At 40.3% G+C, this 20,830-nt stretch overlaps 1 protein-coding gene across 3 annotated transcripts in view; it reads right to left on the bottom strand.

Annotated features, from left to right (window-relative positions):
* The window catches only part of grik2 (glutamate receptor, ionotropic, kainate 2), a 346,843-nt gene that overhangs the window by 220,639 nt on the left and 105,374 nt on the right, over window positions 1-20,830 (bottom strand). For all 3 annotated transcript variants that reach the window (XM_084942889.1, XM_084942892.1, XM_084942890.1), the window contains exons 5-7: window positions 14,902-15,083; window positions 4,179-4,232; window positions 1,383-1,556 (exon numbers count right to left, since the gene is read on the bottom strand). In XM_084942889.1, coding sequence (XP_084799015.1) covers window positions 1,383-1,556; window positions 4,179-4,232; window positions 14,902-15,083 — 410 coding nt within the window. The remainder of the gene's footprint in view (window positions 1-1,382; window positions 1,557-4,178; window positions 4,233-14,901; window positions 15,084-20,830) is intronic.

Genomic DNA, 20,830 nt, shown 5'->3' with positions numbered 1-20,830 from the left:
GTGGAACACTGGACCAGCTCTTTATCCTCTCAAGGATACTTGAGGGCGCATGGGAGTTTGCCCAACCAGTCTACATGTGTTTTGTGGACTTGGAGAGGGCATTCGACCATGTCCCTCGGGGTGTCCTGTGGGAGGTGCTGCGGGAGTATGGGGTGTCTGGCCCATTGCTACGGGCCATTCGATTCCTATACAACCGTTACAAGAGCTTGGTTCGCATTGCCGGCAATAAGTCGGACTCGTTCCCGGTGGGTGATGGGCTCCGCCAAGGCTGCCCTTTGCGGATGCTGCACCAGTCCGTCGTGGTGAAGAGAGAGCTAAGTGTAAAAGCGAAGCTCTCAATTTACCGGTCGATCTACGTCCCTACCCTCACCTATGGCCACGAGCTGTGGGTAGTGACCGAAAGAACGAGATCGCGGATATAAGCGGCGGAAATGAGCTTCCTCTGAAGGGTGGCTGGCCTGTCCCTTAGAGATAGGGTGAGAAGTTCAGCCATCCAGGAGGGGCTCAGAGTAGAGCCGCTGCTCCTCCACATCGAATGGAGCCAGCTGAGGTGGTTCAGGCATCTGACAAGGATGTCTCCTGGGTGCCTCCTGGGTGAGATGTTCTGGGCATGTCCCACCAGGAGGAGGCCCCAGGGCAGACCCAGGACACACTGGAGCGATTATATCTCTCGGCTGGCCTGGGAACGCCTTGGCGTTCCCCCAGATAAGCTGGAGGAGGTGGCTGGGGAGAGGGAGGTCTGGGCTTCTCTGCTTAGGCTGCTGCCCCCGCGACCCGGCCCCGGATAAAGCGGAAGAAGATGGAGAAGTCTATCATTTCCAGAACACTGTTTTATGCCATTAGTGACTTGATGCCTGAAAACCACTGGGAAAATCACAAGGTTATTTCCACTGTCCAACTGGCCAACCATAGTAAGAAATACGTGCATGAGATGCAGTTACATAAATGTTCAAATGTCATGACTCTCAACTGAAGCATTTCTCCTACTTAAATGGATATACAACCAGGAGAATTGGGAGATATTATACAGAGTTTTTAATCATGGGAATCGTGAGTAAAACTTCAAGCTTGCATAGAAGGAAGCATCATATCATCACACTGAAGGTTAGAGCGCTGACAAAACTGAAGAAGCAATCAACAGCAAAAATTAATGTACCTCTGTCTCAGTCTGATAGAAGTCTACAGCTGTGGCATCACATTTAATTACAAATTGTATTAACAAAGAAATCCCCTACTTTCATCATTCATTTCCTTCCTCACCATGACAACAGTTTCTGAGAAAGATCAATAAATAACTGACCATGGGTCCACATCTGCATGTCAGTGAACAAAACTCTGGCAAAGTGCTTCATCGTACATTCATGAACTTTGTCCAAACTCACAGTCATGAAGCCGTCCAGTAATCCAGAGTCAGGTTTCGGTGGAGCCTGCAGTCGCTCCATGGACCACTTCTCGATGATAGAAGCCACCTGGCTGTTCTCGGTGTTGAGTATCCTGAAACCCGTCATGTTTACACCACTGTACCGGTAAGGTTCCACGTCCAGTGCAAACAGATCCTGGAAAGAATAAATACAATGTTAAACTCTATGTATCATTTTATCCCCACTTATCCCTGCTATAAGCTGAAAGTCAAGGTGTACCCTGGACAGGTTCGTCAGTCTATTATAGGTTTAATTCAACAAACCCAACTCACCTGTCAACTTGTCCATCACTACTGCAAACAAGGAAGGGGTCAGAGGTGATCCTCACTGTAATCCCACCTCAACTTTGAACCCATATGCCACTCCTACCCCACACTCCATCTCAATACTGCTGTCCTTATACATATCCTGTACCACCTAACAGACTTTTATGCTACGCCTGACTTCCACACAGAAAAATTTTAGAATACCATAGTTCCTCTCTTAGTACTATATACAAAGGCACTGATAATTTAGAATAAACACCCTTAAAGCAAATATTGCATTTGCAGTACGTTTTCTTTGCAGGGAATTCACAAAAATAAAAAGTAAAGTAGAGAAAAAGAATAAGAGTGATCCCAGACAGCACTAACAGCCTTTCCAGGATGAGAGTGAGACGGAGCATTTACACTTTGATCTGAGTCAAATCTTTGACCTTGACATGTACACACAGGCATTTGTGGATCTTGCATTTTGTTATGTAGATACTGAGAGGAAGTTTATTCTGAGATAACCAAAGGCAAGGTTAGGATACATATGCTCTCTAATGTGACAGATTTTAACGAGCTGTCAAGAAGGACCGCTATTGTGAAGACAACAACAATTTAATTTCAGTTCAATTCAGTTTTATTTATACAGCGCCAAATCACAACAACAGTCGCCTCAAGGTGCTTTATATTGTAAGGCAGACCCTACAATAATACATACAGAGAAAAACCCAACAATCATATGACCCCCTATGAGCAAGCACTTTGGCAACAGTGGGAAGGAAAAACTCCCTTTTAGCAGGAAGAAACCTCTGGCAGAACCAGGCTCAGAGAGGGGCGGGGCCATCTGCTGCGACCGGTTGGGGCGAGAGCAATGGGTCATTTGAACTAAGAAGTTTTATAGTTTTATAGAAATCTTTTTAAAGTATATTTACTTTGACTGAAAGAAATTTTATTTTTGAAAGTTCGCTTTTTCCCTATGTGTACCAAAAGCAGCGATACTGTTCCAAATGTCTGAAATGATTGAATTGAAGGTTTGAAATGCTTTGTATGTATTATTGTAGGGTCTACCTTACAATATAAAGTGCCTTGAGGGGACTGTCGTTGTGATTTGGCGCTGTATAAATAAAATTGAAATTAAAAAATTAAAGTTGTTTGGCTCAAAGTATGTGAGCAGATAGTTAAAGAAAAGCACCTGCCTCTTTCCTGATGCGTGCCCAAATGAAGTTTGGATGCCTTAGATCACCAGATGAAAAATCATGTCATCATCTCAGTCTCATCTTTTATTAATCTGCCACATCATTTAATTAAATATCTGGACTGTGAAAGAAAAATCATCGAATAAAGCACCGATGAATAGAATTACAACAGTGCATTTTATTTAATAATTTCTTCAGTTTTGATATCTCCAAACAAATGTGTCTGTGTAGGTTCTCCATCATCCAGCTCATGGTAATCTAAGGAGCTTGAAAAGAAAAGCGACTGGACTTCTTCAAGTTTCTTGAAGATGATTCATCTCTTATCTAAGAAGCTTCTTCAGTTCTAAAACCAAACGGTGGATAGCCTCAGATAATTAAACCCTAGTGGGCGTTGTTCCTTAAGAGGCTTGTTGACACACTACTGATCGTGTGACTCATCACATGAGGCAAGGTGTGAGAAAGTGTGTGGGTCATTATAAGCAGAGGTTTCAACTGAAACCATTGTGAGACAATGCTTCACCCTAACATGTGACCTATGGAGATGACCTGACCCAGGATGTGAGTGGGCGTTAAGGCGTCTGGGGAGGGAACTCAAAACTGGTTTATAGATGGCAGAGAGTTGGTGTCGTAAACCACCGCCTCTGTTCAAAGATGGTCGCTCACAGTGGACATAGATGCTTCTTTCACTCCTCTTTCAAACCATCTGTCCTCTCTGTCCAAAATGTGAACACTGACATCCTCAAAGAGTGACCTTTGACCTTTAGGTGCAGATGTACAGCTGGGTCTTGTAGTCACAAGACTACACAAGACTGCAAGACTCAGTCACAAGGCGACATACTTTGTATGTTACATACATACCATAGCTCAGGGTGGAATTAGTAGCACTTTTTACACAGTAAGACTAAAATATTAATCAAGAAAAAGATGAAAAAGAAGAAAAATGAAAGAAAAATAAAGAAAAATAAAAAACAATAACAAAAAGAGGAAGCAGAAAAAAGGAGGAAAAATATGATGGAATGAAGAAACATTTGGAAGATGAATCATATTAAAAGATATCATCAGCTGATAAAGGAAGGATAAACCAAGAGAAAATAAGATCAGTTCTTTGTTCTTATGTTACAAAGTAGTGCGATATCATTTTCTTTGGCTCTGGAAAATGAATCAGCCACTGAAAGAAAAATAAATGAAATGAAGATTGAGAAGCTGCACCATCTAATGTTTTGACGATGCAACAAATCTTTAAGGCGATATGGAACTGTGAGTTCGATCTGATGAAGAAATGACTGTGCAGGACAGTCTCTGACTCTACTTACCAGTGTGGTAAATATATAGTGATAGTACTCTGTCATCATCCCCATGGCAAGAGCCTAAGAAAGACAGTGACAGAAGGGGGCACATTGGGAGAGATTTATAAATAAATCAGGAAGCAGATAAAATGTTTTGTCATATTCTGCACACACACACACACACACACACACACACACACACACACACACACACACACACACACACACACTGTTTTGTAAGGCTACATCGCTGTGTTACCATGTAATGTGAGAAGGCATATATTGTGCTACACTGCTTTAGCCCAGCAAAAACACAACCATGTGAGGCAGGACACAGCGCCCAGGGTTAGAATACTGCTAAAGTACAATATGCATAATTCTGTGGAACATCTGGAACATTAGCATCACCAAACTAACATTCACAAGTAGTATTAAGCACTGCAGAGTGGAGCTATTGTAAAAGAGCTGCTTTTGTTTATTTTTATTTCAAAAAATCAAAAACGTATTTTTTCAGTGTTAAACTGTTTTCAGTGTGTGAAAGGGTCAACATGGTATGTAAAACGATTTAACACTTCTCAATAACAGAGCAGTCTGCAGAGTGCTAATCCCTGAATATGCAAAGGTTTGTGTTACTGCATTATGTCATCACAAAGACGGATATGTTCCTGTAACATTAAAAACATCTTCTAAAAGCAAAAACAAATGTGCTCATTGTGCTTGTAGCACACAAGACTCTGAGTCTGAATGTGGCACATTTTCATGTAACACTTTTCTTCTAGTGGAAAAATAACCTGACTTCTTACTGTCATACTGTTGAGGAAAAGAAGTTCAAAGTTGTTCTGTGAGATTGTTTTATGATCTATTAGATGAATAATTACTATAACGCCTTGCCTCAGTTGTTCTCTTCTGCTCCCAGCATCAACAGTGAGCAACAGCCCTAGCTAATAGTAGCCTAGAAATAGAGTCAGCTAATCACTGATGTTAACAAACAGCAGACATTAAAGTACCATATAAGGATCGGCCCATGTACCAAACTCTATATAAGGACACCAAAGCGCTGATCTGGCTTCAAATTTTATTTTACCAGTGAGAATCTGACTGTGTAAGCAAGCAAAAACCAGCCAGCTGCTAAACTGGATATCAAGCCCTTTGTCTGTGTTAGCATCACCAAAGAAAAAGCTGCACTGAACTAATAAAGGCTTTCTAGCCAAACAGATATTTGGGGGTCAGCTCAGCACAGCATTTAATCTACATTTGTATGTACAGTCATGGCCAGATGTTTTGAGAATGACACAAATATTGGTTTTCACAAGTTTGTTTTTATGATAACAATTTGCAGAAGGTTGAGAAGAGTGATCAGATGAAATGCAAAGTCCTTCTTTGCCATGAAAATAAACTTAATCCGAACAAACCCATCACCACTGCACTTCATCGCTGCCATAGAAAGACCTGCTGAGATCTTTACAATAATCTTCTCATTAACTCGGGTTAAAATGTTCAATGGTCAATGGTCAATGGTAACTTTATTGTCCCTAACGGGAAATTGATTTGCAGTATGTCCGTACAAACAAACAAACAGACAACCAACACATCACATACACTCACCAAAATAATATAATATAAGCCTGATAAAACAACCTAGATTTTTCATCAAAAAAGTGCAATGTGCAATGGCAACAACACTTATGGTTTAGTGTTATTAACTATGATAATAGCAGCAGGTACAAAAGACAATCTATGTCTCTTTGTCTTCACTGCAGGCACTTTATAACAACGACCTGATGGAAGCAGTTGAAAATCATTAAAGAGAGGATGATCTGAACACAACAGGACAGAGCTCGCCTTCCTCAGCACCTGCCTGTTATAAAAGTCCACAAGCTGGACCTGAGACCTCCCTGAAATCTTGCCAGCCACTTTAACCAGGTTGTTAAGTCTGGACTTATTGTTCAGGGACATATTACCGTACCAAGCAATGATACAGAAAGTTAAAACAGATTCAATAAAACTTTTATAAAAAAGAGTCATCATTTCAGATGAAACATTAAAACCTCTCAACCTCCTTAAAAAGTCTTTGTTGAACCTTTTTCACTGTAGCAGCAAGATGTTGATGAGCACAAGGCTGGAGATCATGATGTCATGCTGACTGAGTTAGAATAGCTGACTGGATGTGTTAAAAGGAGGGTGATGCTTGAAATCATTGTTCTTCATGTTAACCATGGTTAGCTGCAAAGAAACACGTGCAGCCATCATTGCGTTGCATAAAAACGGCTTCACAGGCAAGGATGTTGTTGCTACTGAGATTGCGCCTAAATCAACCATTTATTGGATCATCAATAACTTCAAGGAAAGAGGTTAGGTTGTTGTGAAAACTGCTTCAGGGCACAAAAGAAACTCCAGCAAGCACCAGGGCCGTCTCCTAAAGATGATTCAGCTGCCGCCAGTGCAGAGCTTGCTAGGAATGGCAGCAGGTGTGAGTGCATCTGCACGTACAGTGAGGTGAAGACTTTTGGAAGGTGGCCTGCTGAGGTAAAGTCATTTTCTCTGATGAAGCCCCTTTCCAATTGTTTGGGGCATCTAGAAAAAAGATTGTCTGGAGAAGAAAAGGTGAGTGCTACCGTCGGTCCTGTCTCACCCAACAGTGAGGCATCCTAAGACCATTCATCTGTGGGGCTGCCTCTCATCCAAGGGAGTGGGCTCACTCACAATTTTGCCAAAAAACACAGCCATGAATAAAACATCCTCCCACAGGAACGTCTTCCAACCATCCAAGAACAGTCTGGTGAGGAACGATGCCTTTTCCAGCCTGATGGAGCACCGCCCCATAAGGCCACAGTGATGACTTAGTGGCTCGGAGAACAAAACACTGAAATTTTGGGTCCATGGCCAGAAAACTCTCCACACCTTAATCTAATTGACAAATTGTGGTGAATCCCAAAGAGGTAAACAAACATAACATACAAAAACCCACTAATTTTCACAAACACCAAGCATTATTATAAAAGAATGGGTCGCCATCAGTCAGGCCCAGAAGTTGATTGACAGCATGCCAGGGCGAATTGCAGAGGTTATGAAAAAGAAGGGCCAACACTGGTCAAATATCGACTCTTTGCAAAAATGTGATGTAATTGACAATAAAAGCATTTGAAACGTATGAAGTGCTTGTAATTATACCGCAATACATCACAGAAACAACTCACACAAAGATCTGAAAACACTGAAGCAGCAAACTTTGTGAAAACTAATATTTGTGTCACTCTCAGAACTTTTGGCCACGACTGTATGTATTTATTTACTTACATGATATGTTAGCTGAACATTTCAAAGGTCAAGTTGCTTTATTAGCTAATTTTATCAGCTATTCATTACCAGGTTCAGGTTTCAGATTCAGTGTTTTGAAAAGAAGTAATATATTTGTAATTGCTAGTTGCATTCGAAGGCTTAGACAAAGACAAAGAGCATAAAACCTGGATATCTGAAATAGAGCTTCTACTAATTCATGGTGAAAAGAGTTAGTATGAGAACAACCCTTGAAGAAATGCAAGCATCTCCAACTGATCATGCATAGACCCATAACATGTTGGACAGATGTTACATCCCATCTGGCCAAGCACCCCTGAAAGTGTGAGAAGGCGTGGTAACGTGCAGAACATAACTCCCACAAAGAGCAGACAAGACGCTTAATGTTCTTTAAATAATGTCACGGCTTTGTAGACAAAGCAGGAAGACATATTTGTATATGAGCAGCAGACTCCCACATTATGATCTTGTTAATAGTTTTACATCTTCACTGCATACAAAAGAATTACTCATGACAGATATATCATTACATCTATGTCTGTATAGGCTGTGAGTCATGGTGGTCTAAGGAGCGTGGAATGAAAGTGACTGGACTGTTGCAGTTTCTTGAAGCTGTCGTCAAAGAAGCTTCTTCAGTTCTAAAACCAAATGGTGGAGAGTCCCAGGTATTTGAATCCTATGGGGATTGTCCCTTAACCTCCTAAGACCCGAACTCTTCCACAGCAGCATTTTTAATTTCTCTTTGATATTTGGGCTGATTGGGACCCGATGAATGTAAAAACAAAGAATTACCAGATTTTTCTTTTTACCTTATTTTTGTTTTTAAGAAAAATAAGAGCCACATATGAGGATATTTGTTTAAAATTTTGATAGAACAGCAGCAGTATAATGTCCTCGTAATGTCCTCAAAACCTAATTGTTGTTCCATTTGTCATTCTTTTTTCCCCCCAAGTTGGTGTCAGACCTTCTTTTCTCTCCATATTCACTGATTTGATGAAGGCCCAGTTGGGATAACCACATGTTGTAAGGGCTTTCTTTGCAGCGTCTGCCTGGTGTTGTAGCATCCTGATTAGTCCTAAATTATCTGTCCATGAAGCCAGATAACACACACCAATGAGTTAAACTGCAGGAATGTCTTAAAGACATAAAGACCTGGATGGCCGCTAACTTTCTGCTTCTTAATTCACATCAAACTGAGGTTATTGTACTCGGCCCTGAAAATCTTAGAAATATGGTATCTAAGCAGATTCTTCCTCTGGATGGCATTACCTTGGCCTCCAGTAACGCTGTGAGGAACCTTGGAGTCATTGTTGACCAGGACATGTCCTTCAACGCACATATTAAACAAATATGTAAGACTGCTTTCTTCCATTTGCGCAACATCTCTAAAGTTAGAAATATCCTGTCTCAGAGTGACGCTGAAAAACTAGTTCATGCATTTATTACTTCCAGGCTGGACGACTGTAATTCATTATTATCAGGAAGTCCTAAAAACTCCCTGAAAAGCCTTCAGCTAATCCAAAATGCTGCTGCATATTTTGTTCATACTTCATTGGCTCCCTGATAAATCTAGATTCAAAATTTACATTTTTATAATCACCTATGAGGTCTTGAATAATCAGTCCCCACCTTATCTTAAAGACCTCATAGTACTGGATCACCACCACAGAGCACTTTCAGACTGTTGTGCTTCCTTGGGCTTTTAAAAGTAGAATGGGAGCCGAGCCTTCCCGTATGGAAAAGATCTATAAATCTTATACAGTTTGTATCTGTCTTGTGTGAAACTTGTATGAAAAGCATACAACAGTGAAAACAGATATAAGATCCGTTGAAAAAATTATATAAATGAAACTTGTATGTTTTGGATACTTACTAAATCAATATATAAAAGTAATGAGAAATGAGTAAATCATATAAGCCTTATATGATTCACTATATGAAGCAAGCTAAGGCTGATGCAAGTCTTTTCTAAGTTTTTATTTCTTTTCCACATGGGTTCAGCCTCCAGGTCCGCTTCTGTGGAACCAGAACATTTTAGGTCTACTTTTAACATTGGGTTTAAAACTTCCCACAACGGACTGAGTGTTTCTTCTTCACTTGTATTTTTTCACTCACTCAAATTATTTGGGTTTTTTTTCTGTTTTCTTTGTACTATCATAGAGTCTTTACCTTACAGTATCAAGCACCTTGAGGCAACTATTGTTGTGATCTGGCACTAAATAAATAATAATTTATTTAATATATATAAAATATTATATTATTTAGTTTTTTAAATATAACAAAATCTGGTCAGCGGGGAAAATTTGGTTTGCATCAACTCCATTTTCTATTTTATGCTGGAGTTAACATGAAAATCAGACTTCTGTCATGCTTATACTCAGTATGACTCAGTCTCCCCTCGCCTGCCTGTAACAGCCATACATTCTACTAGGAAACAAAATTCAGCAGTGGTAATAACACCTTCACAAAAGTAAGGTGTTTCCAAAAAATGAACCCCTACTCTGTATTATTCTGTTATGATCCTAACTGTGTGGCTATTGGGTTTGGATCATCAGGAGCTGCTTGTATATGTGTCTGTGCTGTGTGGTGATGACTGTATACTCCATTTGGGATTACCTACTCCGGTACATAAACAAACCACAGCCTACAGCTGTGCACAGAGGATGTATAAGGGGACAGGAAGGGATGCTGCTGCTGCTAACAGGTGAGAAACCTTGAGAAACACTCCACAGCGCAGTCTGAAAACCAGCCCAGCCTCAGTGGTGACTCACATAGTACAAAATCCTGGATCCTGTGATGACAGTGCCAGAAACTTTTTTCTTTGGGGAAAAGAAAACAAACTAACAGAAAACACATTCAATGAAATGAAAATAGCTGTTACACATCAGTATTAACATGATTATAAGAAGAGTCGCTGATATTTCTGGAGTACTTACATTACATTACATTTATATTAACTTAGATTTAAATAACAGTCCAATCACATTTTTTCTCTTGTAGCAATCAATTGAAAAACGCAAGAACAACCAAAAACTAACATAACTGGACATTTGTCAAAGCTGGGAAGGCTCCTAAAGAAAGCTCCAGGTGATCCAGGAGAGAAGCAAACTCAGTGATCCCATACGTGTCAGGGGTATCAGAAAGATTGAGACACACTGTCTCTAAACACCACGTCTCTCTGGTTTTTGAACCCAAAAACACAAACTGGAAGTATTTGGTTGCATAAGTATTTGGACACCTTGATTGCTATGAGTACTTATAACTAATTGGTGTGTCACGTAATGAGAATATCAGACGCTCAAACCTTTCATTACTTGTCATTAGCAGTGATTCTTTCTGACATTATTAATGAAAGGCAACCTTGACCTTCCCCAGCAATCTAGCAGTATGACACTGATTAAAAACCCTGGGAGAGTGACAGAGAACAGGAATTGAATCGTGTCGTCCTCAATATTTTATAAATCTTTCAGGCAGGAGAATTATGAATGCTTGTTAAGTGAGTTACCACAGTCCTGCAGTTTAATTCAATTCTGTGTTATTTATATTAACAGCTGCTTTAAGATGCCGACAGCACCAGTCTGTTTTTACACTGTAAAATCTAATATTCTGTTTAATTAAACATATTAAGTAGACTGAACTCAGTTTTTATCAATTTGTTATTAGAACTCAGTTTAAGTCAGTCACCAGTACTTTTTTTCAAAAAGCTGATTAACTCAGGTTATTTGAGTTGACTTAAATTAACTAAGTAAGCTGGAAATTTTTGCTTCTCATTGCGGAAGGATAAAACGATATGGTTTGAAAATGCCACGTCACTACCTTCCTCCTCCCTCGCAGTGTTGCCAACTCCTCAGTAAGGAAAATCACTAAATGATGTCATCGCCTACTTTGCATAATTGGTCATGCTAATGTAATTTCAACCTACGTTGTAGTAGAGAAACATAACATCATGTAAGTGTAACAGGGTCATAAATCACATTGTTATAATTACACAAAATGTGTTCTAAACCCCCAAACTGCTCCTTTTATACCTGACTTTTAGGACCTCCAAGCCTGTAGTTATGTTCATTATCAGTTAGAGCCCCTCCTCATTCTTTTCTTCTTCTTCTTTGGTGCAATCCTATAAATACAGTGTACCCCTTTTGCCTCTCCCCTTTTCTACAATTCCCCTGTGGGAGAGGTGGGTGTCATTTCTTTCCAACACCTTAAAACACACATATAATTCATATTTAGCCACCCTGATGTTGATTGCAATTTTAGTTCAATTATTGTCATTATTAAGCCTGTTTTTGTTAGATGTTATAAGTGTGTAGTATGTGTGTATCATAAATGTGTTTCAGGCGCCATAAATGCTAGCATGAATATATACTCCTTGCTAGCTTGGAAGTTTTGGTGGGTTGAGCTAACCCTCTTCCCCACTGTTTGTATTTGGTCGTAGGAGCTGGAGTGGGCAAATTATTTACTTGGAGGTCTTTCTTTCTTTTACCTTTTTTATCAGACACAACGCAGAATCACACCGGTTACATAAGGATGAGTAAAAAACGTCCTAAATGCATTTAGAGTTTATTTAGAACTACAAATTAAATTTCTTTTAGCAATTATTGTTTTTTTTAATGTCACAATTCCAACCCTGCTCCTTTACCCGGGCTTGGACCGGAAAAAGTGACCCGAAATAGGCACTCTGGTGGAGTTACTCTGTGTGTGTGTGTGTGTGTGTGTGTGTGTTTAAGTAGTTTTAAACCTTGTGATCCACAAAACAACATAACAGTAAAAGACGAAATGACTGCGGTACAGTCATTGCGGGAGCAGCGGCTTCGCTCATGCGCGATTCATTTACAGTTTGGACACATTGGTCCAGTGCTAGCTGGATGTCACTGATAGATAAATATATAAGAGAGTTGGGTTTGATTAGTAGAATCTTTAGTGTTTCACTGATTGAATAATTACTTAGAATCCTGCTGACATATCGGTACAAAAGCTGAGTGTCTGCAAAACAAGCAGCTTCCCCCGACTGCTTTTAACCCGTCAGATAGGTGCACATCTGAATTTGAACTGAAAATTGAATCTTTATTTTGAACATGTTAAATATTCTCATATTAAACTCTGTGAACTGCTAAGACAGATTGCCCTCTCTTTTGAGAAGTTGGCCGCAGCCGATTGACCGCAGACTGTGGCTTCCTGGGCGGGGGGGTCAACCAGTGCTTTAATACAATATAATCATAAATAAAGTTTTTTGGCTGTGATTCCTCAGAGTGGATAAACAAACATGATAACAGGAGACTGCAGTTAGATAAGAGATGAATAAATATTACAGGGCTGAGTGAGTGAGGGTTGAAATATTGAACCAGAGCAGAGTTGATGATAGGACATGTAGAGAAGGTCGCTAGCTGTCGACAGCAGAGGTGTAAGCTTAGTCGAACTGAGCAGAGTCCAGACTGTGCAAACTACACTGGAGCAGAGTCTCAGACATAAAATGGGTTACAGGCCTGAAAAGCAGAAGAGGTGAGGTTAAAGGTTATAGACTAACATACAACAGGGTGGATGAGAAAGAAAGGCTACAGGTCCAGTGAAGAGGAGGCAGAGGTGGACAGAGTGATAAACCTTCACCGTTTTACTTCTATAACTGATTAAAAATGTATTAAAATGTGTTTCTTATTTTGTAGAAAAATGTGGGCCAAATGTAGCTAATGACATGTTTCACAGTTCTTTTCAATACCTACTTTATTTTAACTCATTTGGATACCATAAGTTATCCAAACTTTTTCAAAATGACCTTCTTCAAAATGAAATAATTTAAAAGTTTCATTTAAGTAAGTGTAGGTTAGTGTTGTTTGTCATACCTGTTGCTTATTATTGGGTCTAAAATACATTTTACGTTTACAAAGTAAAACAAAAAAACTTCATCTTAAATGTTTTTTTTTTGTCAAATCTTACAAACTAGACAAACAACCAAACTTCTTCTAGAGATAACTTTTTTGGGTTGTTTGACACAGTGAAAATGACCCACTCTGGCAGTTTGTGGAGTGGAACTGTGGAATGGGTCTGCTGTCGCAGGCTAGCGAGCCTGGAAGTGGAAAAAGAGGAAGTGGTTGAGAGGTGCCAAATTCCACCATTCCCACCTGCCTCCACTGAGATGACCATCTCACAGCCCTGGATGTTGCTGCATTGCAACAGTGGTTTGCAGATGCCCAGACTATAATAATGGATTGCATTTATATAGCGCTTTTCTAGGCACCCAAAGCGCTTTACAATTCCACTATTCATTCACTCTCACATTCACACACTGGTGGAGGCAGCTACAGGTGTAGCCACAGCTGCCCTGGGGCAGGCTGACAGAAACAAGGCTGCCATGTCGTACCATCGGCCCCTCTGGCCGTCACCAGTAGGTGAATTGTCTTGCCCAAGGACACAACGACTGAGACAGACAGAACTGGGGATCGAACCGGCAACCTTCCGGTTACAAGATGAGCTTGTAACCGGTCGCCCAGGACTACAGCTTTATCCTAATGCAACACTGCCCAAAAGCAATGCAAAGAATTTGAAGTGTGGAAATACTGGAACCGGCTCACAAACATCAATACAGTTTTAAATACATCAAAATAAACTATTGTTTACATTGTGATGGCTGCAGTTACAGCCACACATCGTGGGTAACATCTACCAAACATCACAGCGCTACAATAGAGACTCTTACATAACACTACACTTATATTTGTCTTTCTTTAAATATAGGATTTAATTCACAGGATAGTAAAGAATTGGTTTTGGTTTAGAATTTATTTATTTCTACAATCACATTATACTGTATTCTTAGTTTATTTGCACAATGACTGAAACCAGCACCACTGAATGAACAATGGGCTGTGAGGTCATGTCCTTGATTCTGTGTTGTGCCAGCCGCTTCACCAGAGGTTGTTTGGTTTCTCCGATGTAAATCCTGGGAATGCTCCTGGCACTTAAGAGTGTACACTATGTTACTCTATTAATGATCAACAAACCTGCAGTCAGCTGAGACTGAAGAAGTCACCTGATGATGATGATTCTGAAAACATCCAGATGAACAGAATCAACCTTCTGGGATAGTTTCAGTCAGGTTTTTGTGCGTTTTCCCCCTTTTTGTGTCTTTGTGGGCTGATCAGTCACTATTTAAGTTTCCCCTTTGTCTCGTTGGGGTAGGTCAGTTTGTTTGGGTTAGCAGTGTTGTTTGTTGAGTTCAGTTACTCTGACATCTTTTATGAGCCCTAGATTTAGATTTTTTGGTTTAATTTAAGTGTGTTTTTCGACTCTAACCTGTGCCTGACTTTGCTTTACTGCTCGTCCATCACAACATACACGTTGAAATTGCAGGACAGACTTATTTTAAACTGCTCAGCTGTTACTCAGTTGGTTAGGAACTGAGAGTTTTTGTGGTTATTTTATTTAGAAGAGGACAAAATACAACAACAAATATTCGTACCTGCTTCAGTATCCCAGCAGCCATTTCGTGGCCACAGTCAAAGATAATATGAAACTCCTTTCCCCTTTTCATCTCCTTTAAGAGTGGCTTTGCATCCTTGGTTTCTGCAGGCAACTGCCGGATCTTTAACCGGATGTTGTACCGTGAAGGCGCCTTTATAAGCTCTTGCAAACGAATCAGACCTGTGAGAAAAAGCAGAAAGACAACACACATTTGAACAGTTTTGTTCCTCCGCTATTTGCGGACGTCCATAAGGACGATCTGTTTTCCAAAAGGACATTTTAAATGTATGTATCTTTCCACAATAACTGTGGTTACAACTTTATCTAATTGATTTGGCAGCAGCAGTTATAATCAGAGCAAGAATAAGAAAGCTGCAGGGATGTTTCTATTGGCAGTTCATTCTAATGTCGTGCATTTCTCTTCAAAATCTTTTTCTTTCAGCATCGTTGTATTTCCCTCTCAGTCTCTCTGTCTTTCACAGTGCATCAGCCCACATCACAGCAGGATCAGTATACTCTAATCCAAACACCACATATATTCGTACATATCAGTACTGCGTGTAACAGTCTTCGTGCATCATGAATGAAATCATAAATGTCATACATGTAAAGTCAACCAGTTTTCAACTGAAGCATAAACATCTCTTGTTTTTCACATAATGAAAACATGTTTGGGGTTTTCAGGACCTCTGGTTTTGTTGTTTGTTGGTTTTGGGGCACTTTTGTGTTCTTCATTATTACTGTATTACTTTGGTAGATTATTTATTATAATTATTATTACCCATCCATGCATCCTCTCCTACTTATCCAGTCCAGCCTCACCCTGCTCCCATAGAACGACAGGCAGGGACAGCCCTGACAGATCAGCAGCTTGTTGCAGAGCTAACACAGAGAGCCGGACAATCATTCACCATCACATTCAGAGGCACCAATCAAACAAACAGCACTAACTGCTTGTCTCTGTACTGTGGAAGTAACCCAGAGTTTTACAACATGCATTTCAACTCATAACAGCAAAGTCTGGTAGTTATGCACTCAAACTTTAGTTTTGTTGTATTTTTATCAGTTTACTTTGTCAAGTACTGATGAACGTTTCTGTGGAGTAAAGAGTTTACTAAAGAGAAAAGCTTTTTCACTGAAACAGAGCAAATCTGCAAGATATCATGATAGAAAACGGTTTTTAATAAAGGGTCTTTTTAACATTAATGGTAATGTATACTCAGAGTCGGTCACTCCTCATTAGAAGGATACAAGCATTAACCCCACGGTGTGAAGGGTTAGCTAACAGGGATAGAAAGAGCTGAGTGTTAAATTGCTATACGCTGACACAGCACAGTTTCAGACAGGACACTTGGCTTTGGTATGATAACAGACTTTATTGTGTCAGTTAAAGCAGACATCAGCAGGAAAATAAACCATCCCTGGTCATAACTGTAAGGTAGCACCTTGTGTTAGAGGGGTCTGGGTTGATGGTTACAGCTGCTTAGATAAATCTGAACCAGTTACAGGCTGTTTCCAGTCCAGTCGATGTTGGTTTCTTTCAACCACAACCATAATTCTTCTGAACATTAACCAAGTACATTTTGTGCTTGGTTATGCCAAATTACTTCATTTAATATGTATGACCTGCTTTCTTTCTTTCTTTCTCTCTGTTGCCCGCCTGTACAACCTGGTGTAAACAATACCAAATATTAGGCTGCTATCCTGAAGAAGGGGCTGCAGAGCTGGAGTTAAGCAAAGAAGTAAGAGGGAACCTTTGGAAATGTGAGACAATGAGATGACTGGGCGTATGTATGTGCTTCACAGAAACATGGCTGCTTCCACAGTGCAGCAGCACCTCGCTTCAGAGCTTTTTGGTCAGATAGAGATGTTCAGTGGCAGGAACAAAAGATTAAAACTGTACTGTTAGTTACTGAAAGTCATGCAATCCTGGATATGTTACTATGAAGGAACATTTCTGCAATATTGCACTGATAGCTTTAACAATACCTCCACATTACTTGCAGAGGCAATTCTCATTAGTCATTGTTATTGTTGGCTTCTTGTTTAATGACAGCCTGTATCCATAAAGGTTTTTGCGAGTTTGACAATTGAGCCTTAAAGACCCTTCAGGACTGCTTTGAATCTACATGTGGAGAAGATATCATCTGTTTGACTGGATGGATCACAGACTATATTAAATTTAGCAAAAATGCCACTGGAACTGTATGTTGCCTGTGAACAACATCCTTGAAAGAGTAGTAGTCAAACAGCTAACAGATCATCTGCAGAGGAATGGTTTATTTGAAGAGTTCCAGTCAGGTTTCAGAGCTCATCACAGCACAGAAACAGCTTTAGTGAAGGTTACAAATGATCTTCTTATAGCCTCTGACAGTGGACTCATCTCTGTGCTTGTCCTGCTAGACCTCAGTGCAGCGTTCGATACTGTCGACCATAATATCCTATTAGAGCGACTAGAACATGCTGTAGGTATTACAGGTACTGTGCTGCAGTGGTTTGTATCATGTCTATCTAATAGACTCCAGTTTGTGCATGTAAATGGAGAGTCCTCTTCACACACTGAGGTTAATTATGGAGTTCCACAGGGTTCAGTGCTAGGACCAATTCTGTTTACATTATACATGCTTCCCTTAGGCAGCATCATTAGAAGACATAGCATACATTTACACTGCTATGCAGATGACACCCAGCTCTATCTGTCCATGAAGCCAGATGACACACACCAATGAGTTAAACTGCAGGAATGTCTTAAAGACATAAAGACCTGGATGGCCGCTAACTTTCTGCTTCTTAATTCAGATCAAACTGAGGTTATTGTACTCGGCCCTGAAAATCTTAGAAATATGGTATCTAAGCAGATTCTTACTCTGGATGGCATTACCTTGGCCTCCAGTAACGCTGTGAGGAACCTTGGAGTCATTGTTGACCAGGACATGTCCTTCAACGCACATATTAAACAAATATGTAAGACTACTTTCTTCCATTTGTGCAACATCTCTAAAGTTAGAAATATCCTGTCTCAGAGTGACGCTGAAAAACTAGTTCATGCATTTATTACTTCCAGGCTGGACGACTGTAATTCATTATTATCAGGAAGTCCTAAAAACTCCCTGAAAAGCCTTCAGTTAATCCAAAATGCTGCAGCAAGAGTCCTGACAGGGACTAGAAAGAGAGAGCAGATTTCTCCTGTTTTGGCTTCCTGTTAAATCCAGAATTCAAAATCCTGCTCCTCACATACAAGGTCTTAAATAATCAGTCCCCATCTTATCTTAATGACCTTGTAGTGATATATCACCCTATTAGAGCACTTCGCTCTCACACTGCAGGCCTACTTGTTGTTCCTAGAGTATTTAAAAGTAGAATGGGAGGCAGAGCCTTCAGTTTTCAGGCCCCTCTTCTGTGGAACCAGCTTCCAGGTTGGATTCAGGAGACAGACACTATCTCTACTTTTAAGATCAGGCTTCAAACTTTCCTTTTTGCTAAAGCATATAGTTAGGGCTGGACCAGGTGACCCTGAATCCTCCCTTAGTTATGCTGCAATAGACGTAGGCTGCCGGGGGATTCCCATGATGCATTGAGTTTTTCCTTTCCAGTCACCTTTCTCACTCACTATGTGTTAACAGACCTCTCTGCACTGAATCATATCTGTTATTAATCTCTGTCTCTCTTCCACAGCATGTCTTTATCCTGTCTTCCTTCTCTCACCCCAACCAATCACAGCAGATGGCTCCGCCCCTCCCTGAGCCTGGTTCTGCTGGAGGTTTCTTCCTGTTAAAAGGGAGTTTTTCCTTCCCACTGTCGCCAAAGTGCTTGCTCATAGGGGGTCATATGATTGTTGGGTTTTTCTCTCTATGTATTATTGCAGGGTCTACTGTACTGTGTGTTCTTCTAACCAGGTGGTGGTGTAGAAGGTCCCTGAACATAGATTATTTCGATGACCCTCCACACTACATACCTGACAGGCAGTGGTGCACTTTTTCTAAGAGACTTTTTCAGCATGGGGGCATATTGAAGAAATCTTTCATATTTCATGAAATGCCTCTTTACAATGCCACACATCTGTCTGGCAGAGCATTCTCTGTCCTCTCATGTTAACATTTTATTTGAATCTCAGCTGTTAACATACATTACCTTCAAGCCACGTTATTGCACTGCACTGTCCACTACATTGTACCGCTACACTGAGCTGCTTTAATTTGTCAGTGCCTCACTTACATGAATTTTCTTTTTAGCTTGAGATATTTAGATATTTGGTCATATTCTTTTTTTGCTGAGCTACATTTTAACTACTGAAACAAAGAGATTTTCATAGTATGATTGGACTGGGAGTGAGCTGTGCTGCATACAGGGCGTCGTTATAGTGCAGACTTGTTGGCTTGACTCAGTCTGTGCTGTGTGCTGGCAACGTGCCATCATGAACTAAATCAGAGTTGATGTCTGGCACACTTCTTATTCAGATATCAAAAAGCATGTGATAATAGGATGGCTAGTGGCACAGAATACAGATTGCAGTCTGGAAAATGAGGGTGGAATTTTTTCATGCATGCACATTCAAACTTAATGTGGAGAACCAACAACAGTCTATGCATTTACTTTTTGACAGTACACTAGATAAACTAAACTAAATCACAGAATATAACTAAATGCTATAATAAAAAGTGGATTTAGAGAAAAAAATAAATTAAAACTAACCTGGGTCTGTGTTGTGTTCATGTTATAAATAGTCACATTTTGATCAAATCTCTGTGACACCTGCACAAAAAAGGAAAAACCAGAATAGCTCCATTCTAATTTGTGATCTGTCACAAATATTGGAAGTCCCCATGGACCTATATTCCAACCGCACAACTGTTTTAATATGGAGCTATTTTCATTATCATACTCTGTCTGACTAAGTTCTTACTTTACATTGGTCTCATTGCTCATTAAGGAAAAGTTATTTTGTAAAAATGATTCTTCCTTAACTGTATCTTGAACTTTTTTCTTTGCTTTAAATGGAGGAGTGTTTAATTATTTCGTTTTATTAGTAGTAGTAGTAGAAGTAATATTGTTGTTGTTGTTGTTATGACTAGGGATGGGTACCGGTATCCGGTGCCATGATGGCACCGGTTCTGACATAAACGGTAGTAACCAGACCGAAAAGCAGCGCACATGTCGGTGCTTTATTTCGGTGCTTTTTTTTCCTGAGCTGTGATACACTTTAGATTCTAGCCAATCATTTTACGTTTCCGAGGATAGTAGGCGGGTCCAGGTACGTACGTTCTTTTAGAGCAGAGCTACAGATTAAAAATGACCAAGGCAAAGTGGTCAAAAGTCTGGCTGTACTTCACAGCAAAAGATGCAAACTCAGCAGCCTGCAACAAGTGCTTTAAGCTGATACTGTGATACTGTCAAAGGAGGTAACACCTCAAATCCGATGAAACACCTGGCAACGCATAGCGGTTTTTTAAAAGCCGAGAAATGCGCCGTATTTGATAGCTTGCTGCGAGACCTCACACCGAGCACATCTACTGCGGGTGTGGTGCCTGTTATCGGACCCGGAGTTAGCAACATCCCCCAAAAACCCGAAGAGGAGAGTCCTGGCCCCTAGCCCTGCCAGTGTAGCAGAAATGATGAGGATGATGATGGCAGCAGCAGTCGTTCTTCTCTGCGTGAGTAGCGTAATGTTGTTCGTGTGTAATTTACGTTGAGTAGGTTAACCACGTTATTACATTAATGCATGTAAGGTGAACTAGCAAACACCGTTGTAGTTACATGCAGCTGTCTTCTTGTTTGATGGCAGATACTCCCTTCACCCTGGCCAAAAAGGCTAAAATGACCAAAGAAAAAGTGGAAAACAGTTAAACATTTTTTTGGACAAAGTTTGTGTTTTTTCCATTGTTTAAGCGCTGCTTCCAGCCAAGAGTGATGCCATATATGCCCCATAG

The sequence above is a fragment of the Perissodus microlepis genome, chromosome 11 (assembly GCF_051167445.1).
Source record: "Perissodus microlepis isolate ML-2025 ecotype Zambia chromosome 11, ASM5116744v1, whole genome shotgun sequence".
In the NCBI taxonomy this organism is placed as follows: Eukaryota; Metazoa; Chordata; class Actinopteri; order Cichliformes; family Cichlidae; genus Perissodus; species Perissodus microlepis.
This window is presented reverse-complemented; position numbering and strand designations above follow the sequence as displayed.